Here is a 26,460-nt window from a genome sequence, read left to right on the forward strand (position 1 = left end):
CCTCCATAGCTTTCTGTGTGCTGCAAGGAGATAGATTTCTACCAGGTGTGATGAAAGTCTTGATTTCTACTTGATCTTTTCTGACTCCATCTAGCAGGAGTGGGCCATGCTTGGGGCATCTGGATGGAGTGGGATTCTAGTCTCCCTTCTCAGCCTTGTGGGTAAAGGGACAAGTGAGGTTGTGTTTTTCCCCAGACTGTTTCGGTAGAGTAGGTTAGGCAGGCCCCAACAGTCTCTGTCTTACTGGATTTCTTGTTTCTTTGCTTCAGGGGCTGGGGGTGTGCTTCTGTCTATTCCTGGCATAGTTTCTGTTATGGTCTCTTCTCTAGCTTCAAGTCTAGAATATATTATGCAAAAAAAGTCATCACTGCCTCATTTCTCAGAAGGTGGAGTCCCCAGAGAGCCTGCATACCCTCACCCCCTGGAGGTTGTCAAGCGGACCCACAGCTTTTTGCTCCTGGCAGAACCATGTAGCCAACCTGTGTTTTCTTCCCTCAACTTCCTAGGCGCCTTAGTTTCCTTTTGTGGACAATGTGCAGGGTTTAGCTTTCCTGAGTGGGGAGAATAGAGGAGTGGGTCTGTTTCATCCTGGTCTTGCTGTCTGCAGGGTTTGGCCAAACAGGAAGCAGCACATTACTTAGTCAGAAGTAGACAAGCTCTCTCCTCCCTACCCTCTGTCTCTTCTCTCCACTTCCATCCCTGCTGGTCCACCCTCGTGCATGCCGGAGGGAATAAGACCCATGCTGGTGGGATACAAGCATCTAACGGACTTTCCTGGGAATCTGAGACTATTCTTCTCTGCTTCTGCTCATATGGAATGTGAGCTTGCAACTGCCATGGCTTTGGGGACCAGAACTTAGAGTTTTGTCATGTGGAGGTTGAAAATTTATTAAAGCCAGAAAATTAAGAGAATGGGTATTTCCAGTTCTGGATAAAACCATCCCTAAAGCCCAGACCTGCCTTATATTATCCAGTTCCATGAGCCACTGTGTAATGTGTTTTTGCAGAAACTAGTTTGGTAGATATTTTTGATGTTTACCATAGCTGAAGTTTTCTCCAGTCCTGCCTGGCCCATGGTCAGGACAAATCTCTCTCACCCGCCAGTCCCACAGCCGCTCAGACCCAACTGAGTAAACACACAGAGACTTATATTGCTCACAAACTGTATGGCCGTGGCAGGCTTCTTGTTAACTATCCTTATATCTTAAATTAACCCATTTCTACTAGTCTACAAGTTGCCACGTGGCTCGTGGCCTTCCGGTACCTTACATCTCACTTTCCATGGCAGCGGCTGGCAGCGTCTCTCTGACTCAGTTTTCCTGTTCCCACAATTCTTTTCTCTCCTTGTCCTGCCTATACTTCCTGCCTGGCTACTGGCCAATCAATGTTTTATTTATTAACCAATCAGAGCAACACATTTAACATACAGACCATCCCACAGCAGTTCACAATTGAAGAATTCTGTACTTGTATTCCTTATGGCCCAGCAATTCTTCCATAGGCTCACAAAGATGTGTTTGAGGTTTAGAAATGTAGAGTACTTGCCCAACTTGTACAAGCCCCTAGGTTTGAGCCTCAGCACTGGAAAATAATATATATGAAATGCTAATTGGATAATTTTAGTACCTAAAAGTGGGAGCTAAATCAAATTAATGCCCACCAATAAGTTACTTGGGAATAAATGCTGAGGTGTTAGCAGTCTATTAAGTTGGGCTATGTTAGAAGACTAACATGGCTCAGAGGTGAAGCGCTTGCTGGACAGAGTTCACATCCCCAGCCCCTACGTGAAAAACTGCATGGTGGCGTGTGTCTGCAATCCCATGCTACAAGTGGGACAGGCAGGGCCTAGGGACCAGTGGGACAGCCTGTCTAGTCAAAATGGTGGAGCATGATAGAGGAGACACTTGACCCTGACCCCTGGCCTACTTCATAGCACAAGAAAAGGCGCACGCGCGCGCACACACACACACACACACACACACACACACACACACACACACTCCCCTGTAAGTGCATACTGGCACAGAAGGCTCTCTAAAACATTTTGCTACATGAAGAAAAGCATTTGATAGGACAGCACACTTCATTCATGTTGGAAAACTAAGAAACGTAAGGCACAGTCGATGTGGAAATAACTTTAGACAATCTGGAAGGCTACTATTGCACAAGTCACAAACTTCCCTCTCGGAATGGAGTTGACATTGCCCGAGGTTTAGAAGGTTTGATGTTGTGTTTGACAACATTTGCATCTTTCAAGCATCAAGATTATTCATGTGTGATTCCATAGTTAAAAGTATGAAATACTAAAAATGTAGTATATAATCTATGATTTTTCTTACTTATAAATAAGACTCACTAGAGCAAAAAGTTAAAAAAGCAAAACTTCTGCAGAAACTTAGTACCTTCTTTAGAAGGGTTTATTACTAAGTGTGTGCGTGTGTGCGTGTGTGCATGTGTGTGTGTGTGTGTGTGTGTGTTTGTGTGTGTATGTGTGTGTGTTTGTGTGTGTATGTGTGTGTGTTTGTGTGTGCGCGCGCGCATGCTCAGGAATGCCCACGGAGGTGTTGGATGCTCCTGGGTTGGATGTACATGTACATGCAGTTATGGGTGGTTTTGGGAACTGAACTTGGATCCTCTGCAAGAGTAGCTCATACAGCTGAGCCATCTCTCTAGCCCCAAATTTAGTGCCTTCATATCAACTCAAAGCTCCCCTTTGGTAGCTGTTTCCCGTGGTGACGGGGTGACACACTTAAGTCCTCAGTCCTTAACACATCTTCTATCTACATGACTGTTTCCATGTTCCTTAGCATCAATGAAATGGAATCTTTTGATTTTTCCCCCGTTGTTGTTAAGACAGGGTCCCACTACATAGTCCAGGATAGCCTTCAACTTGTCACCCTTCTGCTCAGCCTCTGCATGGTTGGGGTTACTGGTGAGCACACCATGACTGGCTTCTCCTGATATTTTGAACATTTCAAACATTCATACAAAAGGAAAGAATAAGTAATGGAAGATTTCTTAGCCACGTCTTTAAATATGAGACATACTGTGGCACAGCCAATGGTATCATGGTCAGGTGTGTGATCTGATTAAAGTCTTTCTCCCTCATGCTTACAATCTGAGTGGCATTGTGACAGCCTATGTTGTGCTAAGTGCTTTGTGGGTATTGACTCTCTTCATCCTCATCATAACCCAGGAGACACTTTGGCCATACCACTCTGGTATTTCTGAGTGCTCATAATAACACAAGATGCATGTTATAGTCCTTTGCTAAGTATGATGGATAGATAAGCTGAATAACGTGTCCAAAGTCGCACAGCTGGAGAACAAGTCAGGATCTGACTGGGGGTCTAGCTTAGTTTCAAAGTTGGTGTTTTGAACCATGCTGTTTGGTTGTCTCATAGCTAAGTTTCAGTGCTAAATGTGGCATAACATATTAAACATTTTCCCTGAAAAATAATCCAGGCCATATCAGCATAGACTAGTTCACTGACAGTTCTTTGGGAATGGTTCATTTAGGAAATGCTTTGCTAAACAATGTTAGGTATAAAGTTTAATAGGAATTATCTCCATACAGTTGTTATTTACTATAACCCTCCTTTTTTTGGTTGTTTTAACAGCATCTGTACACCTTTGAGAAGGACATGCAAGCTGTCAGCTGCTCTGTCAACAGCGAGAGAACCTTGCTGGGTGAGTTGAGAGCTCATGGCTGCACAGTAAAACTGCATCTTTGAAGGTGAAGCGTTCTGGATTTTGCAATATTTGATTACAATGACAACTTTCCAGAAAATACATGTTCTAGGTAAATCAAGTTTGAAATTGAGAAGCTGTAGGACACAGCTATAGGAATTAATGGTTTGCATTCGTCTACAGTGTTATAGTGACAGATCTCATGTATTCCAGGTATAAAATGATAAACTTGAACAAGCTGCCATGTGGATCAGTTGCTAATTGATTTTTTTCTTTTCCATTAGCTGCAAGTTTCATTCAGTATACTAAGGAAGGAGTAAGGAATGAGCTTCAGCCAGGTAATGGAATTATTCTTCTTTCATATGTATTGATAGATAAAGATCTGTTGGATAAGCCAAATTTCAAGCCTTTTAGAAGTGCCTTTATCTTAGAATAGAAAGGCTGTGGCCATTTATGTACAAGCAAAACTTTAAATTTTGTTTCTCAAGTAGGCAAGAAGGTGTGAAAAATAATATAATGGGAATTGTAGAAAAATGAGATTATAATTAGCACCTGAAGACTAAATAAATGCCAAGATTATATTTGGCTTCCATGGCCAGAAGCTAATGTAAAAGTAGGGAAACTTACAGTGCTACTTAAAAATGTCTGGTGAAATATCAATTAATCTCTAAAGCATTGTGGATAGTTCATAAATACAAAATAAAACACAAATCTGTTCATTTACACAAACCTACTTTGTAGTTTATTGGCCATGTGGAACCTTTTGCTTTTTAAATTTCAAAAGGCATTCTGTGTCATCCTCCTGCCCCATAGCTCAAGTGTTGACCGCGCGTGTGTGGTCAGGCCCCTGTAAAGTACTACAGACAGAACTTCTGGAGAGTGGTGAGGTGGGTGGCTACCTTCATGGAGCCTCCAAGCTAGCACCAGGCGTCAACTACAAATGTTCACAGTGGCCAGGGGCCATATAAATAAATAGATTTAGTGGGAGGAAAATGAAGTGTCAGGCTTGGAGCATATCTCAATCCATGAAGCTTTGCTGTGTGAGCATGAGCACCCTAGTGTAGCATGAATCTTAAAAGGTCTTATTAGTAAAATCAAAACCAGTGCCAGTTATTGGGATGAATGCTGGAGGACCAGAGAAGCAGAACAAGTCACAGCTACCTCACCTTGCCAATTCCTCAGCTAATCCTGTTTCCTCAGACTAGATGCCTCTGTGTCCTCATCCAGAATGAGTCTCAGCTGAACTGCTGCTCAAAACCCTAAAAGCTTATCCAGCTCTAGTTCCTGGTCCTCACGCCTTATATACCTTTCTGCTGTCTGAAATCACTTCCTGGGATTAAAGGTGTGTGTCACCTTGACTGGCTGTTTCCAGTGTGGCTTTAAACTCACAGAGATCTGGATGGATCTCTGCCTCCCAAGTGAGAGGATTAAAGGCATGAGTGCCATCATTTTCTGGCCTCTATATCTAGTGGCTGTTCTGTTCTCTGACCCCAGATAAGTTTATTGGGGTGCACAATATATCAACCACACCCGAGTTCAATCTTTAAAATCCAGGTATGACGGTGCACGCCTGTAATCTCAGTGCTGTGGAGATGGAGAGAGGCCATCCCTGGGGCTCACTGACCAGCCAGCTTAGCCTGCTTGGCCATCCCCAGCCCAATGAGAGACCCAGTCTCACAAAACAAGCTATGGTGCCTGAGAAATAACATACAGTTTGACCTCTGGCCTTCACATGTACACATTAACATGTGTACTTGTACAGATACATACCCACATAAAAAAGAAAAATGAGGTGTTTTTATTGTTTCCATTGTTAAATATTTCCATTACATTTTGTTTATTTGTTTTGTATGCCTGTATGTATATGGGCTGTGTGTGGAGGTCAGAGGACAACTTATGGTTCTCTCCTTCCACCACACGGGTCCTGGGGTTGAATTTAGGTGGTCAGGCTCCTGCTGAACCATCTCAGTGGCCTTGTTGTTTCCAGTTTTAGCATGGAAACAGAGAAACAGCTGTTTAATGAGAGGTGTTCAACAGCTGTAAGGACTGGTGATGGGTACAGGGTCTTGACTCTCAGGGAATCCAAGGGAGCCACTTCTTTTTTCCTTTCTTTCTTTCTTTCTTTTCTTTTTTTTTTTTTTTTTTGGTTTTTCGAGACAGGGTTTCTCTGTGTAGCTTTGTACCTTTCCTGGAACTCGCTTTGGAGAAGACCAGGCTGGCCTCGAACTCACAGAGATCTGCCTGGCTCTGCCTCCCGAGTGCTGGGATTAAAGTGTACAACACCATCGCCCAGCAAGAGCTACTTCTTACTTAGATTTTTGTTGCTGTAAAGGGCAGTTAAGTCCAGTGGGACCAGCTTTGCAATTTGTTGAGAACTCTGGACTTTTATGTAAAAATCTAATTTATAAAAGTTGGCTCAACTGGTTTTTAAGACTCTGCCCCAGCAGCAATAGCCACCTGTGGGCCGGAAGCAACCTGTGAACTGCCAGTTTTCAAGCCTGGTCCAGAGGGCCCGACTTGGGCCCTTGCTGCCCTGCCCCAGGTGCTTTCCCGCTGCTGTTTGCTTGGCGCTTGGTTCCTTCTTTTGTTTGCACAGTTCCCATCGGATGTATTCTGTGGTCACATGGGATGGAAAAACCCTTTGTACATACTCTCCACATGAGGCTCACGAGGCTGTGCTGGGCCTCTGAGGGGAACTGGAGCCGAGCCTGGGAAGAGCTTTTGTGAGACCTTGGTGGGCTAGCTGTCTTCTCTGAACTCTCATTCCTATTTACTCCGACTTTCACCTTCAATGACGTGCAGAGAGCGACGACCCCTCGCCCTCTGCCGGCCTCCTCCTCATTCCTTGCACTCTTTACTGCTGTTGGGATTTGATGCAATGTTGCCTCAAGGGGCCGGATTGGACTGGATTATGCAGGGTGGGCTCTAGAACACTGGGATGCTGACTCCTAAACAAGGGTTTGAACGAAACAGGACACAGGGCTGATCTGATGTACTCTGTTGTCTGGGAAGGCAAGGTTACCACTGCAGCTCCAAGCTGGTGAGAAATATCCTCACACCGTGGATGTGTGTGTGGTCTGCTGCTTCTTGTTCCTTGTGACCTTGAGTCAGAGAAAAGTTCTATTCTGCCAGGAAACTCAGAGCAACTGTAGTTTTTACTTGATATTCATCATTTCTGCCTCAGTGTCATGCCTAGCAATAGTCAGCCCTTGGTGTGTTATAAAATGCACTCCCAGAGAAGATTCAAAGTTACATCCTATTCAGATCGCATCCTACTCAGATATGCTTGCTTAGCCTTGGACTGGGCACCTGTGATGAGACTGCTTGCTTGTGTCTTTAAACACATTAGCCTGAATATTATTGGTTATCATGCCACTTACAAAGTAGCTTCGTATCCTAACTCACCTTTTATCCCTATCACTGAGGTGAGAACGAGATTTGTCCAGGTATAATTCCAGAACATTCCCTCTCTGCTTCTTTACCAACTTCTTGCTTTTGGCTCAGGATCATTGGAAGACTCTGTTGTCTACATGACAGCCTGGGAGTGTGGATGTATGCACGATAGGGCAGCCCATGACCAGTGGGCATCAGGGAGCTGAAGGGAAATTGTCCCCCATTTCCAGTCTGAAAAGGGATGATTCTGAGGTGCCCTCAAGCAGGTTCAGATTCCAGGTGGCCACTAATGTGCTAATGTTTCGTGTCTACTGCGTTTATGACCTTTGGCATTCAGTCCCCAGTCCCCACTCCCTCAGGCAAACTTCTCAGGGCTAGAGTGGACCTGTCCCCTGAGGGAATAGGTTTCACTGGAAGCAGCATCTGAGGCAGAGAATCTGGTGTTTTTAGTTTATTTATCATGGAAATACTACTGGGACATGGTTGGACAGGCACCTGAAAGAGGAGAATGGAAATTACATTTCCGATAGAGCGACAGGACCATGAGATGAGGTGGAGGAAATGGAAGTCAGAGAGAAAAAGGAGGTGAGGTGCAGGGTGGCTGTCTTCATAGCAGAGACCGTTGGAATGACCTGACCTTCTCTATGAGCAAAGGGGAATCATGTAGGCTAAGGGATGCATCTGGACATGTTTAGAAAACAGATTTGTCAAGATTAGCTCTGGATTTGATTGGCACATGAGAAAAAGAACAAGTCGAGAATAACTCAGCTTTTTCCCCCAGAACAAGTGTGTGTGTGTGTGTGTGTGTGTGTGTGTGCATGGTGTGTGTGTGTGTGTGTGTGTATGGTGTGTGTGGTGTGTGTGTGTGTGTGTGTGTGTGTGTGTGTGTGTGCATGGTGTGTGTGTGTGTATGAACAGGAGTAGAAGGAAGTGTTTGGTTTTGTGCATTATCAGTCTGAGATGTGAGATGTAAGGTAGGGATTTGAATATGAGTCAGAATTTGAGGTGAGAGGAAGCCAGGTTTGGAGAAATACTTTTGAGAATCACCAGTCATCGCCTTGGAAGGTTTCTTTCTGCTCAGTTAAGATTTCAGAATCAGGCTGGGCTTGGTGGAACACCCCTTGCTGTCCCAGACCTTAAGGGATCCGGAGTTCAGAGTCATCCTCAGCTACAGAATGTCTTCAAGGCTAGCCTGGGGGCTATATGAAACCCTGTCTCAACACACCCTTCACCCTAAGAAAGTGATTTCAGAAACGATGTAACCAGAAAGTACTATAGAATATGTCATGTTTTGTCCTTTGAACAGATATATTGGAAAGATTTCTTTTGTCTACTCATGAATGCCTACCTTATAAGTCATTTATTTAAAAAAAGTAGTCTTTTGCAAAGTGCTTTATTTAACAATCTATTGTTTAAAATGAGATTTTTTTTCCCATTGCAAAAAAAAAAAAAAAAACTAACATATTTCAAGTAAAAGATTCTCTGATTTACCCACTTTACAGTCAGCTTTTATCATCAGCCTCTCTCCTTGGCTATAGCATAGCTAATGTTTGTTTAGAAAATGACCTTGCATAGGAAGAGGCCCAGGCTGAGCTCTACATCCTCTCTTGTGGCTGCATTTGCTACCAGACACAATAGATCCCCCGGGCAGCAACTGGGGTGGCCACTTGGGTTGGACCTCACCATCACTGAACTTCCCAGCGCCTCCATACCATTAGGGACAGATAAGTATTCCACAGAGCTGTGGTTTGGCTCAGGAGCCCCACTGTGGAGCACATGGCACGTCCCTGAGAGACACTCCTGTCCGTGGTGGTTGACTCCCACCGTTATGGTGGTTGTCCTGGTTTAAATGCCTGGCCTATGTTGAACGGGGGTGGCGGGGGGGTGGTTAGTGGAGGAAGATAAAGAAACTTTAAATGACAGTTGGTTATTTTGTTTGTACATACATAAATTCATGCTGTAAAAGCCAAGTCTAATGTGATTCCTCATTTTCCCTTAGGGAGTTTCCCCAAACTGGCTTTTTCATGCAGTTAGAACATGTGAATTTTGTAAGAGGTAATTGGCTGTCCATTTGTATTATCTAATGTAGTGATTTGGTTGTGCATATTTAACATTGATATTAGCAGGGAAAATTGCTTTCCCTTCTTGTTTTTCTTCTTGACTGTCTTTGACACCCACATCTCTCTTACTCCTAGAGCCATGTTTTAGACATCATGTAGATTTCCAGAGTACCTCACTGTCGGTGACATGGCTTGTGTCACTGAGGAAACAGTCTTAGCTGAGGGATTATCTGAGTCAGACTGGCCTGTGGATGTGTCTGAGGGGAATTCTTTTGAACGTCCACTGATGTAGGCAGGCCCAGCCCACCGTGGGCGTCACCGCTCCCTGGGCAGTGGTTCTGGGCTGTATAAGGAAGCTATCGAGGCATGAGCCTGTGAGCAAGTCAGCAAGCAGATTCTTCGGTGGTTTCTGTTTCAAGTGCTTGCTTAAGTTCCTGCTTCCTGCCTGCCCCAACTTCCCTCAGTGATGGACTGTGACCTAGGTGTGTAAGCCAAAACAAAGCAAAAACACCCCCCCCCCCAAATCCAACCAACAAACAAAAATGCAACCCCCAAACCTTTCCTCCCTCAGGTCACTTTTGGTCACGGTATGTGTATGTGTCGCAGCAACAGAATGAACTGAGCACTCACCTTTGCTTGCATCCCAGCCGGAGAACAGCCTCTGCCAACTGAGGTCCTGTCCCGTCACTGGCTCTTTTGTTTTGTCAGAAACTCTAGTACTCATCAACATTTCTTTAGTTTTATACTTGTGATTCAACATAATAGCTCTCCTGCTGTCTTGCCTTCTCAAGTGATTGGTGTGTTCAGAAGGATAGGTGTGCGTGTGTGTGGAGTGTGAGCATGTGTGGAAGACAGCATTTAGTATCAGGTGCCTTCTAATGTTGCTCTCTGTCTTGCTCTATTTGAGACAGGATTGCTCACTGAACCCAGAGCTCACTGATTGGCCAGGCTGGCTGGCCTGTGAGCCAGATGGATCTGCTTGTCTCACTCTGGAGTTACTCCTGGAGTGGTGGACACTGCCATGTCTGACTATTTTATGCAATGTTTGGAATCTGAACTCAGTTCCTCAGGTTTTCATAGCAAGTACTTTGCACACTGAACCATCTCCTCAAATCAAATCTCCTCAAATAAGGCATTTTCTTAGTTTCTAATCATACTTTTTATCAATCTGCCATTGATAGAAACGAATACCCAACTGGTGTGTAACAAGCTGTGTGAGAAAGCGTTAATAGGCAACAATAAACCTGTTGAGCTCTGGGCAAGGCGATGCAGGAAAAACTGCTTCAAAGGAGGAGAAAAAAGCTGGCTGCGGTGGCGCAAGCCTTTAACCCCAGCACTCGGCGCATCTCTGTGAGGCCAGCCTGTCCCACAGAGTGAGGTCCCGGACAGGTACCAAAAACTACACAGAGAAACCCTGTCTTGGAAAAATGATGTTAAAAGAAAGAAAATCTCCTACAGACCTCCCCACAAACAAACAAACAAGCAAACAAAACCAATCTCACAACACTGGGTAGGTAGCCCAGCATCCTAGAAGGTGAGAGGTAGGAGTTCCAGGGCAGAATCAAAAGTGTGCCAGGTGAAACAAAGTAAACTCCTGTAATCCCAGCATTCCCCAGGTACCAGCACAGGGATTAAGAATTTGAGGCCATTCTCAGCAATGCTGAATTGAAGATCATCAGCCTGCTCTGACTGAGACCTCTCAGAAAAGAGAAGCAAAGAAAAGCGCAACCATCCACCTACGATGAGGAAGTCAGGCGTGGCCCCGCAGGGTCACAGGATGCCCTCCCTGTAGTCTGTCTGCTTCGCCATCTCGGCTTTATTACCAGAAGTCCAGTCAGTCTCTGCAAGGCTTCCAGAGCTTCGGGGAGTCTGGCTTAGGCAGCAGACGGTGCAGCCTTGCCTGGTCCTGCAGGGCTGCAGTAAAGTAGCTGTGTTCTCTGACTTGCAAGGACCACATTGTTGGCGAGGTGACTGGCTTTCCGGCCTTGCCTCTGGCGGTGGGGGTGGAGGGTCAGGAGCCCTTGTGCCCTGAGTTTCCGCCCTTGGTCACAGGTGTGAGTGAGCTGCTCAGCTTGCTCCTCCTTCCTTCAGGCAGGACCTTGCAAGCTCTGCCTGTTAGCTCCAGGACTGCAGCTGGCCTCGCAGTCACCAGAACCAGGAAGTTCCCATTTTGACTGCCGCTGGGTCCAGGAGTTTCCCCTCTGGGGATCGTTAAGACATTTTTATAAAAATACCCAGGACTCATAATTTGTTAGGTCATATCCCGGAAACTGGCTCATGTGCCCGGCTTACTCTTAAGAAATGAAAACTGGCCGGGCGGTGGTGGCGCACGCCTTTAATCCCAGCACTCGGGAGGCAGAGCCAGGCGGATCTCTGTGAGTTCGAGGCCAGCCTGGGCTACCAAGTGAGCTCCAGGAAAGGCGCAAAGCTACACAGAGAAACCCTGTCTCGAAAAAAAAAAAAAAAAAAAAAAAAAAAAAAGAAATGAAAACTGGTTGATTCCAGACTGCTGTGTGATCCCCAAATTGTGCATTAATATTCCCAATACAGTAATTGAGAGAGAACTTAACTGTATTAGAGTCATAAGAACTTAACTCTTGGGAGGCGGGGCCTCTGACCTAAATTTGGACATCTGTGGTAACCCCTTCCAGCCCCTGGCCACAGACTGACTCCTAATTGCTTTTATGACATTTGCTCAGCTAGGACACCAGGACCAAGCCAGCTGTTGACAGCGCTGCTCCATTGCTCTTGGGGAATTGAGATTATGTGCTACTGATAGGCACTGTCAGCCATGATACATGCGCATCGGAATATCTTTATATTCTCACACACACTGGTTGCCACTGTGCTGCAGAATTGGGCAGACAATGAGTAGGGGCTTTCTGTGTTGATTTAGACTTAGAAGCCAGAGAGTCTATGGAGCTGTGCTAAAAATAGCTTCACTACAGGCACATTGACTTCTGCTTCATTGTGGGTTCTTGATCTGATTTTTTTTCCTTTTTGGTAACGAAAACTAAGGCCTCCCGAGTCCGGTCAGTTGCCCCACCTATGGCCCCAATTTTGAGTTTGAGAAATGTCATAGTAAACTGTGATACCTCAGTAAAACCCCCCACTCTATCCCCTACAGACAAAGAGAAGCTTAAACCAGGATTCGTAAGTGTAAATAAGAACTTAGACCCCTTTTCCCCAGGTGGCTGTATCTGCTACAGGGACTTTGAAAAACACAGAGTCAGGATATTCGACCAAAAGACTAAAAAGGGAGGCAGGTTAAACCTATGGCCCCAGTTTTGAGTTTGAGAAATGTCATAGTAAACCTTAGGAAAATGAAGAAATAGCTGATATAATAGGAAACACACACTTTCAAAACCCAGCTGCACCTATTTGCAAATGATGCTGTCTGGGAGGAGGGGAACCTGCTGGAGGTCAGTGTGTCAGGCACGCACGCCCCTGTGGAGTCAGGGGTGCACTGTGATAGCATCCTTAGAAACCATTTGTATTGTAAGTACGGTGCTTCCTGTTTAACATGGGCGTTCTGTGACTGGCTCCAAAGCAGCTTCTCTCAGGTGTGGAAGGATGTGGAAGGTGGGTCGATTGCTCCTTTAAAGCCCCTGGGCCACACATAGCCCCAAAGAAAGGAACTAGAATTAGTTTAACATCACCCCAAGAGACATTATGATGATGGTAGAGTTGTTCTGTTAACCCACAGTTGGTGTAAGTTGAGACATCAGGCATTCTTTTTCATGGTTGCTTGAGAAAAGAGAATAGTAATGTGTTATCCCAGTTGTTATGACTGAAATCCTCCCTGTCTCTGTAGGATCAAAGTGCTTAACTTTGCTGGTTGAAATTCATCCTGTCAACAATGTGAAGGTTCTGAAAGCAGTGGAGAGCTGTATTTGGGTACAGGTAAGCAAGCCTGCCACCTATCACTTGTCTCATTAATCAGAAGGTGTGACCTCTACGGAGGAAGGTGCTTGTTTACAAAGTGCCTTCACACACGTTAGCTCATTTGACCCTCCAAGCACAGTTCCAGATGTCAAGGCTGCAGGTTCTAGATGTGAAGGCTGCAGAGTTCCAGATGTGAAGGCTGCAAGCATCAATGCTTCCCTTGTAAACATGGAGACAAGAACTCAGACCCGGCTGCCTCAGCTCTGCTATACCTGTAAGGCAAGGTTTTCACATGATAAAACATCAAATATTAAAATAACTCTGTGGTAAGCTTTAGAATTGTTTATTTCACATATTCACCTGGTTGACAGACTAATTATCTGATTAATGATAGTAAATTCCTGACTTTAGCAACAGCATGGATTGCTACAGAAGCAGTTTGTGGATAATGTGGGTGGACAAGTCATTTTTTATTTGAAGATTCCATCCACATGCGTGCATTCTTGTGTTTATGAAGGTTTATTTGCAATTCAAAATTACCACTTCTGGCACTTGGCCAGGCATTGGCTGAGCGGGTGAGTCACTTGCTTGCACATCCCCAGCTGAGGTGATGCTCTGACTTGTTTCCATGCTTACATTGTAGACAAGAGGTGTTCACTGCCTAGTGGGGTGAGTTTTTAACTTTTGTGCTTTTCTTGTGATGTGACTGAAATGACGTCCCAGTGTTTTGTTGAAGTTTTGTCTAGTGTTTCTAAGAATATAAAGGTTGTGATGTGTCTTACAGTAACGTGTATGTTATCTAAATAAGCTTTATTCAGGTATGTTATTGATCTGTGGGCCATAAGCTCAAAGTTAATGAATCAATAAGATGTGTGACATGAGGTGTATCTCAACAGAAACACACGGACGAGAGTATATATTCATCTGTTTACAAGAGTGTGAACAGAGGTTTGTAGGGACTTAACCTATTTGGCCTGTGATCAAGTTTAGTATTCAGTACCCAGGGTCCTTGGTGATTACCGAAGCGAGGGTTGATTTCACACAAATGTGCTAGAGCATCATTTCCTGTGCCTAACTTCACGCTCTGCTGTCTTTGACTCTCTCCTGTGGTATCTGCTTCAGCCCCGGCTGTAGTTGTTTTGTTACTCTTTACTCTCTGGGGACCCTCCACTCAGCTCCCAAATAAATACACATGGAGGCTTATTCTTTCTCATGAATGCCCGGCCTTAGCTTGGCTTGTTTCTTCCAAGCTTTTCTTTAACTTAAATTATCCGTCTACCTTTTGCCTCTGGGCTTTTTCCTTTCTCTACTTCTGTATACCTTTCTTTACTTCTTTCTCCGTGTCTGGCTGTGTAGCTGGATGGCTGGACCCTGAAGTCTTCCTCCTTTGTCTCTCATTCCTTGATCTCCTTCTTCTAGATTTCTCCTTCATTTTATTCTCTGCCTGCCAGCACCTCCTATCCTTTCTCCTGCCTTGCTATTGGCCGTTCAGCTCTTTATTACACCATCAGGTGTTTTAGACAGGCACGGTCACACAGCTTCTCAGTGTTAAACAAATGCAACACAGGTCTGGAGAGGTGGCTCAGTGGTTAAGAGCACTGAATGCTCTTCCAGAGGTCCTGAGTTCCATTCCCAGCACCCACATGGCAGCACATGACTGTCTGTAACTCCAGTTCCAGGAACCTGACACCTTCACACAATGCACATGAAATAAATTAAAAAAAAAAATGCAACACATCTTTGTGTCATTAAACAAATGTTCTACAACATAAACAAATGTAACATCTTAAAATAATATTCCACAACACCAACCTGCAGCCAATGGGCTGCCTCTTCCCTCCCATCCCCTCCCCCCTCCCATCCCATCCCCCCTCCCCTCCCCCCTCCCCTCCTCTCCTATCGGTTCATCTGACCCAGTGTTTGCCTGCCTCTCCTGTTGCTTGCAGACAGGCCCCAGCCTGGAGCTTGCAAGCCGTTTCTCTCCCTCTGGGAACGACTTTATCCGCACTGCTGCAGTACGCGGGCGGCCGGGAGGCAGAGCACACTTCCCTTTTCCGGCTTGGTTTTGGATTCCCAACATTCGCACCCAGGCAGGGTGAATGATCGTGACAAAATTAAAGGACGAGGACAGACCAGGGAGCTGGGACAGAAGAGAGTGCATTGTTGTCTTTCATTGTGCTGCACCAGCTGGCCTGCACCGGCTGTGTAGACCAAGCTGGCCTTGAACTGAGAGCCATGCCTCTGCCTCAAGGATGCTGGGTTGAAAGCGTACACTACCAGGTCCCACAAGAGCTTTTATAAGTATATGGTTATGCAATGTTGCAAATAAATAAATAAATAAATAAATAAATAAATAAATAAATAAAAGCTACTTTGAAATCATGAAAAGTGGTTAAAATGGTGAAATTTCTGTTATATGAATTTCATCTCAGCTAGAATTAATTAAAAGTACATAATACAAAGCTATATTTATTGGCCAGAGACAAATGTCTCCACCCAAATGAAATAAACCCCATGCCCATTCCATGGGCCCACCCCAGCTCCTTGTCCTACCCCTGTTCCTAATACCCTCTCCTCTAGAGGTGAGAACCGCAAGCCTCCGCCCGTGGCACATTTACCTTCTGCTCTGTCCCTCTCCCGGCAGAGATGCACCCTCCACAGTCCACCGAGTCTGGTCTGTACTGCGTTCTGTCTCCTTTTTTTTTTATCAGCCATCTACAGTTGTAAATTTTCCTATCTGCACTGGCAGTCTTGGTCACCAATGTCAGAGGAACTACAGTAGAAAGTCCTCACATGCCACCCTTTGAGAGTCCCCTCCTGCCTGAGGTACACCAAGAGACACACCTTTCCACACACCTACACTCCATCCAACAACAGATTCTCAGTCTCGATGCATTTGTGAAGCTGGTTCCCTAACTGCACAGCGACTGCATAGACTCTTACTGTGGATTGATTTAGAATGCCAGAGAGCCGTCCTGAACGCTTCTGTAGCTGTATTTGAAGGCTGTGTTCTAATTTCCAGGCCTTGCTCTAGGGCCACCTCATAGAAGATAACCACCACGGGTCTTATAAAATCACTTCCATGGTAGCATGTGAAGACCAGACAGGCTCACAGATCGCAGTCCTGGCTCTTCTGTCCCTCACCATCCTATGCAGGCATGCTGCTCCTGCGAACATTAGGAAGCCTCCTCCTCCTCCTCTCCCTATTTTTTTTAAAGTTCCAGGATAATTTTATCAGAGTTCAGAAGAAAAACATGCCAGGGCAGGTAAGCTATAACTCTCAATGGCTACCCAGAGGAGACTGGAGGAGAGAAGGGGAAAACAGCAGCACTACTTCACGTGAGCCGTCATGGAGATCAGCACGGTAGCAGCAGTCACATGATGGGGAGTGAGGTTCGGATTATTAGAGAGCCCATTTGTTAGGGTAAGCATGCCAGGAGAAGACATAGAAGAAAAGGAAAACATGTCTGTGGCTCTGTAAGAGACCGTGCTGGGGGCAGGCATTTGGGAAAGTAAAGCACCTTCTCTCATTAAAAGGATGATTATTCCACCCATCTCTTAAGCATGGCTTAAAGTGAGCCTGCTTTTCTAGGGCTGGTCCTTCCTTTCTGAGGGGCACCCTCGGCCAGGTCATGGACCTATCCAACTGGATTAACTCTTAAGGAGGCTGACACATTCTTCCTGGACACACCGTCTTCTTAAGGAACAGCTCCTTGTCTCGAAGCTCTGAGCTCTATGGTCACATGTGTGGTGCTGTTCACCTCAGACCTTTCCACAGCTCCGTTGTGCAGGGCATTTTATCTGTACACACTCTAGAAGTCATTAATAATTAGCTCTGTATTACTTTTGTAGCCAAATTCTATATTGCTGTCTATTGTGTAATTTTAGGGTTGTTGCTGAGAAGAATGTCATTCATACAGCTAGTGGTTTGCTCTGCAGGTCTAGAGGGAGATTCAGCAGTGGTTACTTGAAGAAATGGATCTGTCCTACTTCTGGTCTATCATGGAAAGTAAAGGCAACAATGATAGAAAATCCAGTGTCTATGAAACTGAGCCATAAACAGTTATGTCCTTTTATAATGTTTTAAGTTTTGGGTGCCAGGGAACAAAATGCTCTGTTATAACTCCTAGTAAAGCTGCCTTAATATGAAAAGGCTGACTTCTTGTCTGCCACTCTTTTGATGACGAAAGGATTGAGGGTTGGCACCGTCTCGTGCCAGCTTTCCTTCATTATCACAGCCGATAGGGTCAGCCTCATGCCGTGGGCAGACACACAGTGGAGAGCATGCTGGCAGTGTGCTGCCCAAGCCTTCTCTTCCCGGTGACAGCTAGCCTAACTTCGAGCCTTGTACATCTTTAGCCGCTTGCCACATCGTGACTCCCTGTTCTTTCTTGGAAAGTCCCTGGTGACTTCGTTCTTTGTGTCTCAGATGTGGAAGTCTGGAAATTGCAGCAGGGACTGTGTTTATGTGGTTCTCAATCATATACTAGGCTTAGTTTCTCAATAAATGTACTGACCCCACTTTGTCTCTGTGTGAAATAAAACATTGTATAAATGTCATTTGCATTGCTTCTGATTAGCTTTGGAATCAAATATTTCAAACAGGAAGCATCATCACTGGAGGAATTCCCCTCTTATGCTCAAAAGAATGGTGATAAAGTTGTACCTGGTGTCAACCTCCCCCTAGAAAACTGAGATCCTTAGGGGTTCCTTCCTCTACTTGCTTGACCTTTGACATGTCTACATATGATTCCCCTAAAATATTTTGTGGTTCTCAGTTCCTTGCATATCATGTAGCAGTAACCGTAATCAAACAACTACCGAAGTACCAGTACAAGCAAAATAGTTGCTTATGTTTTTTACGGTTCCCTTTCTACAGTTCCTCTACCCACATGTTGAAAGTCATCTTCTACAGAACCACCTGTTACTGATTTCAGAAGAGAAATGTAAGTGTATCTTTAGGTAACGTACAGGGGTGCATGCACACAGTCTCCTAGTGAAAGGGGAAGTCTGTTGAATCAGCTGGATATCTTTACCATTGCCAAGGGTCTGCTTATCTCTGATGTCCATTTGAGACCTAGAATTCCTGTGAGAGCTTTTCTGAACCTCTGCTCAGTTTCCTTGTCTTGGGAAAGGAATAGCTCCTGTACACATACATGTTCAGTTTGTTGACTTGTAGACTTGTAGAACAGTTACACTGTTTGTTTCCTTTAAGATGCCTGTCTGTCAGAGCGGATGACTGTGATCAAGGTTAAGGGGCTTGGGTGGAGAGAAGGAAGGAAAGGCTTGATTGCTAGAAGAATTCCGGGCAGATCTAAAGCACACAGTAGTATGACCAAACTCAAGCAGAAGTGATGCAAGAGGTTATGGCCTTTCAAGATGTTTTCAGATTTGGGAAGGAGTGCAGACAAAACCCACTGGTACTTACCAACAAGCAGGCTTTCATGTCGTGAGGTGAAACTATGGGCTGACTTGCGTTTGGAAGGACAGGTTGCATTATATTTATATTTAGTTTCTTTGTTTTGGCTCAATTTTTGGTACCACATTTTGTTTTGTAATTAGAACCAGCAGAATATAAGTGTGACTAAACCTAAATTGTTACTGTTACTACAAATTGAATTAAAGTGTTACAGATTTTGTTCATGTGATGTTGCCCCTAAAAATACCTCATATCTATATCTATCTATATATCTATGTATCTATCTATGTATCTATGTATCTATCATCTGCATTTCGACCTACATTAATACATATATATATATATATATATATATATATATATATATATATGGAAATTAGAGGTGAACCCCACTACTGAGGCTCGTGTTAGGCAGCAGAGGGCTATATGCTCCATGGATTATAACACGAAGGAGAGAAGTAAATGTGGGTCTGGGAACACTGTCAACAGGGGAGAGTGGTGGCCTTAGAAGGGTCGCGGGATCTCTGTGTAACCGTTAGAAGAACAGCACTGATGGTTTTTCCTGAATGGTAAAATATCTTTCTTTTGGTTTATTTTTAAAGATATTGATCGGTTTCATATCCAGATCACAAGAGAAGATGGAAACAGAGTGGTAAATATTGAAATCCTTTTCCTTCAGAACTCTCTTCTAGGAGGGGCTATGTCTCTGGCTTCCAAAGACAGATGGACTCCATTGGCACGAAACATTTCTTTGATGTCTTTTGAATGACGGCCTTTCTGTTAGGACATGTGAAGCAGAACAAAGATGTGTGGAGGGTTAGGGACCCTCCTCTCTACCTCACCCCCAGTGGGCCCTGAGTCCCTCCACACTCTTGCTTGCTTGTTCAAACCTGTCCAAGGGTAGACGCACACACGGGGAAGTCAATTGTTTGTATTGAATAGACATAATATGTAATTTAATGTCTGTCTTCGTGTTTGCTGTTTTACTGAGGTTAGCAAGTAGAAAAATCACTACTCCTCTGTCTCTAACGTTTATGTATGCACACGTATCGCAGACAGGACCATGACTTCTGTACTCTACCACCCTCCTTTGGTCTGGCATATGTCCTTTCATAGTCTTCTCCATGTTTATTAGCTTATGTTTATTCCACATTTATCTCCACTTGTGATAAACTCTGTCTTGGTTTATTATTAACTCATGTATGTAATTATCTCTAGATGTCTCTAAGCCAGCTAGAATAGCTTCAGTTTATTTTCTGAGGAAGTGCATGGTAGTTCTTGGCAGGGTGTCTGTGATGTTTTAGCCAGTCTGCTGTGTTTGGACCTTTACATGTTGTATCTGTGTTTACACCTTTACACATCGATACCTTCATTTCTTTGGCCTTAATCCTCAGATATGAATGACTGGGTTGGTGGGATATGCATTTGACAAGTTTCAGGAGGGTCTGCTAGCTGCTTCCCCAAAACCTAGTTTTGGGAAGTGTGAGAGTATCAGGTAAATTTACCTTCAGCATTTCCCGATGTCATGGGTGTGAAATCCTACTGCCAGCTTAGTCTGCATTTCTTTTACTGTTTATTGAATTTGAGCATCTTCTCTGTTTACTATTTAAATTTGCTATTAGGAAAATTTACTGATTATATCCTTATCTGTTTTTCTACTTGGTTACCTTTACTTGAGAATTTTTATGAGCTCTAAATATATATAGATATTAAAATGGTTTATTCAATGTTTAGTCTATGAGATAACCCTCATTTTTTTACACTTATTTATGGTGATTTGTGGTATGTTTGAGAGAGAGAGTGTGTGTGTGTGTGTGTGTGTGTGTGTATGGGCAGATCCAGATGCAGCTATGAGGACATGGAGGGCGTTAAGCACACGTTAGATGGGAGGAGCAGTGTCTAAGAACGGGTCGGGAGATGTGGACCAAAGGTGCTGTGGGGAGAGCGAGACGGGGGCTCCTCCCCCTGCCCGACAGCACCGGGCCCAGGACCGCCCAGGCAGGGTCTGTCCATCCGCTTCTGCTCACACGGGGCGGCTTTGGTGGCAGCTCCTATAGGGTGTGTAATTCCACTCTTCACCAAACATGACACAGTGCTACCGCCGCTCCCTAAGTGAGGTCACCAGAGGGACGCGGGCATGCCAGAATCCGACGCTCACCTTGTCACATGGCTTTGGCTGAAAAGATTCCCAAGCCTGTTCCCCCGACCCAGAGTTCATACATGTAGAGACCGGTGGAGTTAGAGGGCACAGACAGGTGCCGTGGGTCCTTGGCATCACTTCCCACGGCCCAGTGGTGTGGACCCAGGAGAGCCAGACTCACCTGAGTTCCGGCAGCACCGACAAGTTCCTTTTGGGTTGGAGAGGGTTCAGGCCTGAAGCGGCACCACTGCAGGCGCCTCTCAGGTCCAGCTCAGGGTCGAGGGTTTATGTTTTACGGTTTGGTGTTTGCTTGGTAGGCATTTTGAGGAAATGTCTTGGGCCTGGAATTTCACATGCTAAGCCACTGAGCCATACCCCCTGCCCTTAGAAAGTAAACTCTATTTTTTTTTTCTTTTCTTTTTTTTAGTTGGGCTCTTGTTTTGTCTCTCAGTCTGGCCTGGAACTTGTGATCCTCCTGCTTCAGTGTCCTGAGTGCTGGTATTATAGATGTGGACTACCATGCCCAGTTCATGAGTGCACATGTATGTAGGTGTGTGTTTTTTGTGTGTGCATCTGTGTATATGCTGATGTGTGCTTGTATGTTGGTGTGTTTTTGTGTTCATGCTGGCAAGTGTATGTGTGTTTGTGTGTTCTTGTGTGTACGTGTGTATATGCTAATGTGTGTATGTGTGCGTGTGCGTGAGCGTGTGTGTGCGTGCGTGCGTGTGTGTGTGTGTGTGTGTGTGTGTGTGTGTGTGTAGGACAGAGGTCAAACTTGGGTGTGATTCTTCAGATACCATCTCTTTTGAGATAACTCACTGGCTTGAGGCTTGCTAATGAGGCTACATTGGGTAGCCAGCTAGTCCTAGGGGACATCCTGTCTGTCTGCTCACACATGGTGCCTGTTTTTCCCCATGGGATCTGAGGGTCAGGTTCTCAGGGTTACAGGACAGCACTTTACGGCCATCTCCCATCCCCTGGAGCGCTCATTCTTAGCTTCTTCTGTGAAGTCATTGTAAAATCTGCTGATATGTAGAGAAAAGTGCCAGACGTTAGGATTCTGGGCTTCACAGCCTAATCTAACCTCTCTGGGTCTCAGTTTCCCCAAGAGTGACCGTACACTTAAGACCCTCCCACGTGCTGGGAGGATGGTCATGTGCCACAGGCCTGGCTTGTGGGGGCTGGGTTAGTGCTTCCTGTGTGTTAGGCAAGGGCCCCACTGAGCTATGTCCTCTGCCCTGATCCTTTGTTTTTAAATTTCTATTGTTCTTTGAGACATTTTACATTTAAAACATTATTAATGTGCTCTTATTTCATGATTCCTTTCTTCCTTCATGATTCCTTTCTAGAATCAGTCCTTGAGTAATATTAAGTTCTAGAAACACTCAAGACTCGTAGAGTCAGGAGGTGCTTAGGAACATGCACGCTCACTGGGAAGGTCCTCAGGTGTAACTAAGAGAAGCACACAAAAGCCCCACAGGAATACAGAGCCAAGGAACTTTGCCTTTGTATAGGGATTCTGAGGTGAGGTTTTGTCCAAGAGGCAATCCAAGTCAGATCTTGAAGGGTGAGAGTCAAGTATTGCTGATCGATGGGAAATGCCACCCCTTTATGTGTTGTGAAACACGTAAAGAAGAGACCATGACCAAAGCCACCAGATGGTGAACAGCTCATCCAGGCTCTACAGTGTTCTCCATTAGGCCTGGTATCATGAGCCTTTGTCTTTGGAGACCTGATCAAAGGGGTGTGATTACAGCAGGAAGTTATAAACTTCTGTTAGTACACATGTTTGTGGAAGGTGTGGCCTCTGCAAAACTGCCTGTTAAGCTGAGAAGAACAGAGCGTAGGGCATAAGGAAAGAGGCGATGATGCCTCAAACATTTTATAGGAAAAGCATTTATGTTGTGGATGTGGGGGAGGTGCTAATAATTAAGTAGGGGCATTTACGTGTCTCACAGGGATAGGATATGTGTAAATAAAGACTTAAGATGTCATTTTTAAAATACTTACTTATAAAATCATTTTGTCTCCAGGTGATTAGAAATTCTAGCCATCTCCCAAGAGACAGAATAGCTGAAGATTTTGTTTGGGCTCAATGGGATATGTCAGAGCAGAGAGTATACTACATTGAACTGGAGGTAAGAACTAGCCCATGGGTACCTGTTTCTATAGAAACAATATAATTTTGACATCACTGCTGTGTCCTAAAAAATGTTTGAGATTTATTTATTTTTATTTTATGCATATGGGTGTTTTACCTGCATGTGTGTCTATGCACCGTGTGTGTGCAGTGTTCGAAGAGGCCAGAAGAGGGCGTTGGATCCTCTGGGACCGAGTTACAGATGGCTTTGAGCTGTAATGTGTGCACCAGGAATCTAACCCAGGTCCTCTAGGAGAGCAGCCAGAGCCCTTACCCACTGAGGCGTCTCTCCAGCCTCTGCTGTAGTATTTTAATAGCTACATTACCATTAATAGGAACAGCCAATGAAGGTTTATTAAAGACAATAAACAGGTTTTGCTGTTACTGCTTCTTGACCACTTTTCTCTTCAGCTTTTTTATTCTTGGAGATAAGATATCAAGCATTTTCTTTTCTAGAAATCAAAGAGTGTCTTGAAGTGCATCCAGTTTTGGGCAGACGAAAGCTTTAATTTAATGGTAAGTACACAGAATGAGCTATCTGAGGAAATTTTACTAGAGTTGAAATCATAAGCAGCATTTCTGGTATTTTGAAATTGTGCCAGTCACTTGCATGATCAAATAACTTGGTTTCTGCTGTCTTGAGATCAGATGCGCAGTTGATGCAGGTGAAGAGGATATGATGCATAAGAGAGTATGTTTTGAAAGCAGCTGCCCTAAGAGGGGCTTGGAGGAAGGAATAGATGTGATCAAGAGCAGGTTGCTCTAAGTGGTTGCAAGTTATTGACTCAAAAGGAATCAGGAATAGAATGGTTTGAGGATGAGGAAGGAAGTCAGTTAGAGTGTATAGTTTAGTAAGCACCTAGCGTCACCCTTGGAAAAGCTGTTGGGGGGTTGGTCTGTCTATGGTAAGGCACTGCATATGTCTTTATCTGGGATGGACACCATTTCCTTCCTTTCTTAGGACCAATATTGGTATCAAGCACATATTGGTTTCACACTATTACAAGACTTTCTTATCATTTCCTGCCCCATTTTTAGCTCACCCACTCCAGAAGACATCCCAGGCTCCCTTCCTTCCCTGAATGTCTGTCTTGTAAAAGGTGTGGCTGTTAATTGTCCTACTACACAATCTGTTCATGGTATTCATTGAAGGCAGAATTAGCCTTGTAGGAAAGAAACGTGCACTGAATGTATCTGTAAACCAAGATATTCCCAGTAGACTCCCTGCCCTGTGGGTTCTGGGTCTCGCCTTTGGGGAGGATGGTTAAGTGGATTCTATCAGCAGGCCAGCCGAGCACTGGCAGCTTGCTTTGCATTTCACAACCATTATCATGTAATTTTTTTACTGAAATTTCTTTGAGATTATAATATAGTTATAAAATTTCTCCCTTCCCTTTCCTCCCTCCAAACCCTACCCATGTGCCTTCCCATTCTCCTCCAAATCCATGGCCTTTCCTTTCATTCATTCTTATTGTATGCTTATATGAATATGTACAAACATGTCTCTACAATGTTACTTATTGTATGCTTATATGGATAGGTATACACATGTCTGTATAATGTTACCTATTATATGCATATATGAATATGTATACACATGTCTGCATAATGTTACTTATTGTATGTATATATGAATATGTATACACAATTCTGTATAATGTTACTTATTGTATGTATATATGAATATGTATACACATGTCTGTATAATGTTACTTACTGTATGCATATATGATATGTGTATATACATGTCTGTATAATGTTATTTGCATGATTTCAGGGCTGACCATTTGTCATTGGAAATCAGTTGAAATGCTTTTCTCTAGGGAAGACCCCTAATGTCATTTTTAATGCTGATCGCCTTCTCATTTTTTTGACAGTTTGAAATGCCCTTGGACATATCATTGAGTGGCTTAGGATTTAAGTAAGTTATCCATAGAATGTTAAATTTCATAGACATTTATAGGTAGCAAAATGATGACATCTTCTTTTAATTGTGATAGGTAGATAGTGGAACAGTCTGATATTTTATGCATCTATTTTGAGATTTATTTACTTTTGTTTTATGTGTGTGGATGTCTAGCCTGCATATATGTCTATGCACCATGTGTGTACAGTGTTTGCAGAGGCCAGAAGAGGGCGTCAGATCCCCGGGACCTGGAGTTGCAGAAGGTTGTGGCCTGCCCTGTGGGTGCTGGGCATCAAATCTGGTTCCTCTGGAAGAGCAGCCAGTGCTCTTAACTGCTGAGCCATCTGCCTAGTCCCTTGTGGATCTATCATTAATATTCCTGTTCTTTACAGACTATAAGCTGATTTGTCAATGGACACAGAATTACATGTGTGAAGTCAGCTGTGTTGATTTTCTTAGCCATGCATTTCTGTAGGGCACCTGCATTTATTTTGGTGTGTGGAAGTGCTTGTCTCCCTGTGACTGACAAGAGGGTCTGTGAGTCAGCATGAATGCATTTAGAGCAAACGTCAAAATGTTTCTTACTGCCAACAAGAGGTCACAGGTCAACCCACTTGTAACTCAGCCCAGTTTCTTGCTTTATTTATTTTTTCTTGTTTTCTTCTTTACACAAAAGGCAAGACTTTTCTTTTTACAGAGTATTTTATGTGAGGTAAAAAGCTACAGAATTTAAAAAGAAGTGAAACAGAACAGAGTGCCTCAAAGGTCAGAAGAAAAGAGTCTTCCAGAATCAGAGTGATGGCAGTCCTGGGCCATTCAGTGCTTTGCCGGCTTTAATTAAACGTGTATGATATCTAATTGGGCCTATTTTGAACACATATGTGCATATTTTAGATAACATTTACTATAAATCACAAATATTATGAAAACATATGTTCTAAGCAATAACATTTTCTGTCTATTGCCAGGCCCATATCTTTTATGTAGCAATATATTTTTAATCACTGTTTTACATTTTTTTAAACAAAAATTTTCTGCTGAAATATATCAGAAACATTTTTCTGCCTCTGTGAGTGTGTTGTAGTGGTTATAGCATGTATAAAGAGAATACCTTTTTAAATGCATTCAATTTCTTTTCCTTTGTAATCTTAGATTTGTCAACTTTGGATATGATTGTTATCAAGACCAAGACAAGTTGTGTCGTCAGCCTTCTCTGTGCATTTTTACCAACCACACAGGTAGAGTCAGGATTCTCCTTACCTGTTTTTACTAACTTGAGTTCTATATAAATTACAGTCATTGTTCAACTATGTGAAGCCTGAAAATGAAATAAAACAGCCACATTATTTTAAAAATCATCAAATGGGCCAGGCATTGGTGGTGCATGCCTTTAATCTCAGCACTCAGGAGGCAGAGCCAGGTGCATCTCTGTGAGTTTGAGGCCAGCCTGGTCTACAGAGAGAGATCCAGGACAGGCACCAAAGCTACAGAGAGAAACCCTGTCTCAAAAAACCAGAAACAAACAAAAAAATCATCAAATGGATATTTATGTGCATTCATATGTCACATTATCTTCTCCACTGCAACCTTACCCTTTTGTCACTGAGCGGGGAACGTAGGGCTGACTCCTAATGGCATAAGGTGAGTGACACACAGTGATGAGTGTCCTCGCACTAGGATTTAATATGTATTTGTATTGATGAGAAAAGCCACCACCAACAGGGTAATTGTTCTAATAGATTTTACTGTTGTTGTTTTAATAGAGTGGGTGGATTCACATTTACTCAATGCACATTTTCCCATAGGAAATGCTTTCTATGTCAGCGT

General features: G+C 43.9%; 1 protein-coding gene across 7 annotated transcripts in view; it reads left to right on the forward strand.

The window, feature by feature from the left end:
• Gsap (gamma-secretase activating protein) overlaps nt 1-26,460 on the forward strand; it is a 97,931-nt gene that overhangs the window by 19,219 nt on the left and 52,252 nt on the right. For all 7 annotated transcript variants that reach the window (XM_076565958.1, XM_006991059.4, XM_042272901.2 and 4 more), the window contains 9 exons: nt 3,621-3,690; nt 3,975-4,028; nt 12,958-13,046; nt 17,908-17,974; nt 19,050-19,099; nt 22,621-22,725; nt 23,184-23,243; nt 24,605-24,648; nt 25,786-25,871. In XM_076565958.1, coding sequence (XP_076422073.1) covers nt 3,645-3,690; nt 3,975-4,028; nt 12,958-13,046; nt 17,908-17,974; nt 19,050-19,099; nt 22,621-22,725; nt 23,184-23,243; nt 24,605-24,648; nt 25,786-25,871 — 601 coding nt within the window. In that variant the 5' untranslated portion in view covers nt 3,621-3,644. The remainder of the gene's footprint in view (nt 1-3,620; nt 3,691-3,974; nt 4,029-12,957; nt 13,047-17,907; nt 17,975-19,049; nt 19,100-22,620; nt 22,726-23,183; nt 23,244-24,604; nt 24,649-25,785; nt 25,872-26,460) is intronic.

This window comes from Peromyscus maniculatus, chromosome 3 (genome assembly GCF_049852395.1).
Source record: "Peromyscus maniculatus bairdii isolate BWxNUB_F1_BW_parent chromosome 3, HU_Pman_BW_mat_3.1, whole genome shotgun sequence".
NCBI classification, from domain to species: Eukaryota; Metazoa; Chordata; class Mammalia; order Rodentia; family Cricetidae; genus Peromyscus; species Peromyscus maniculatus.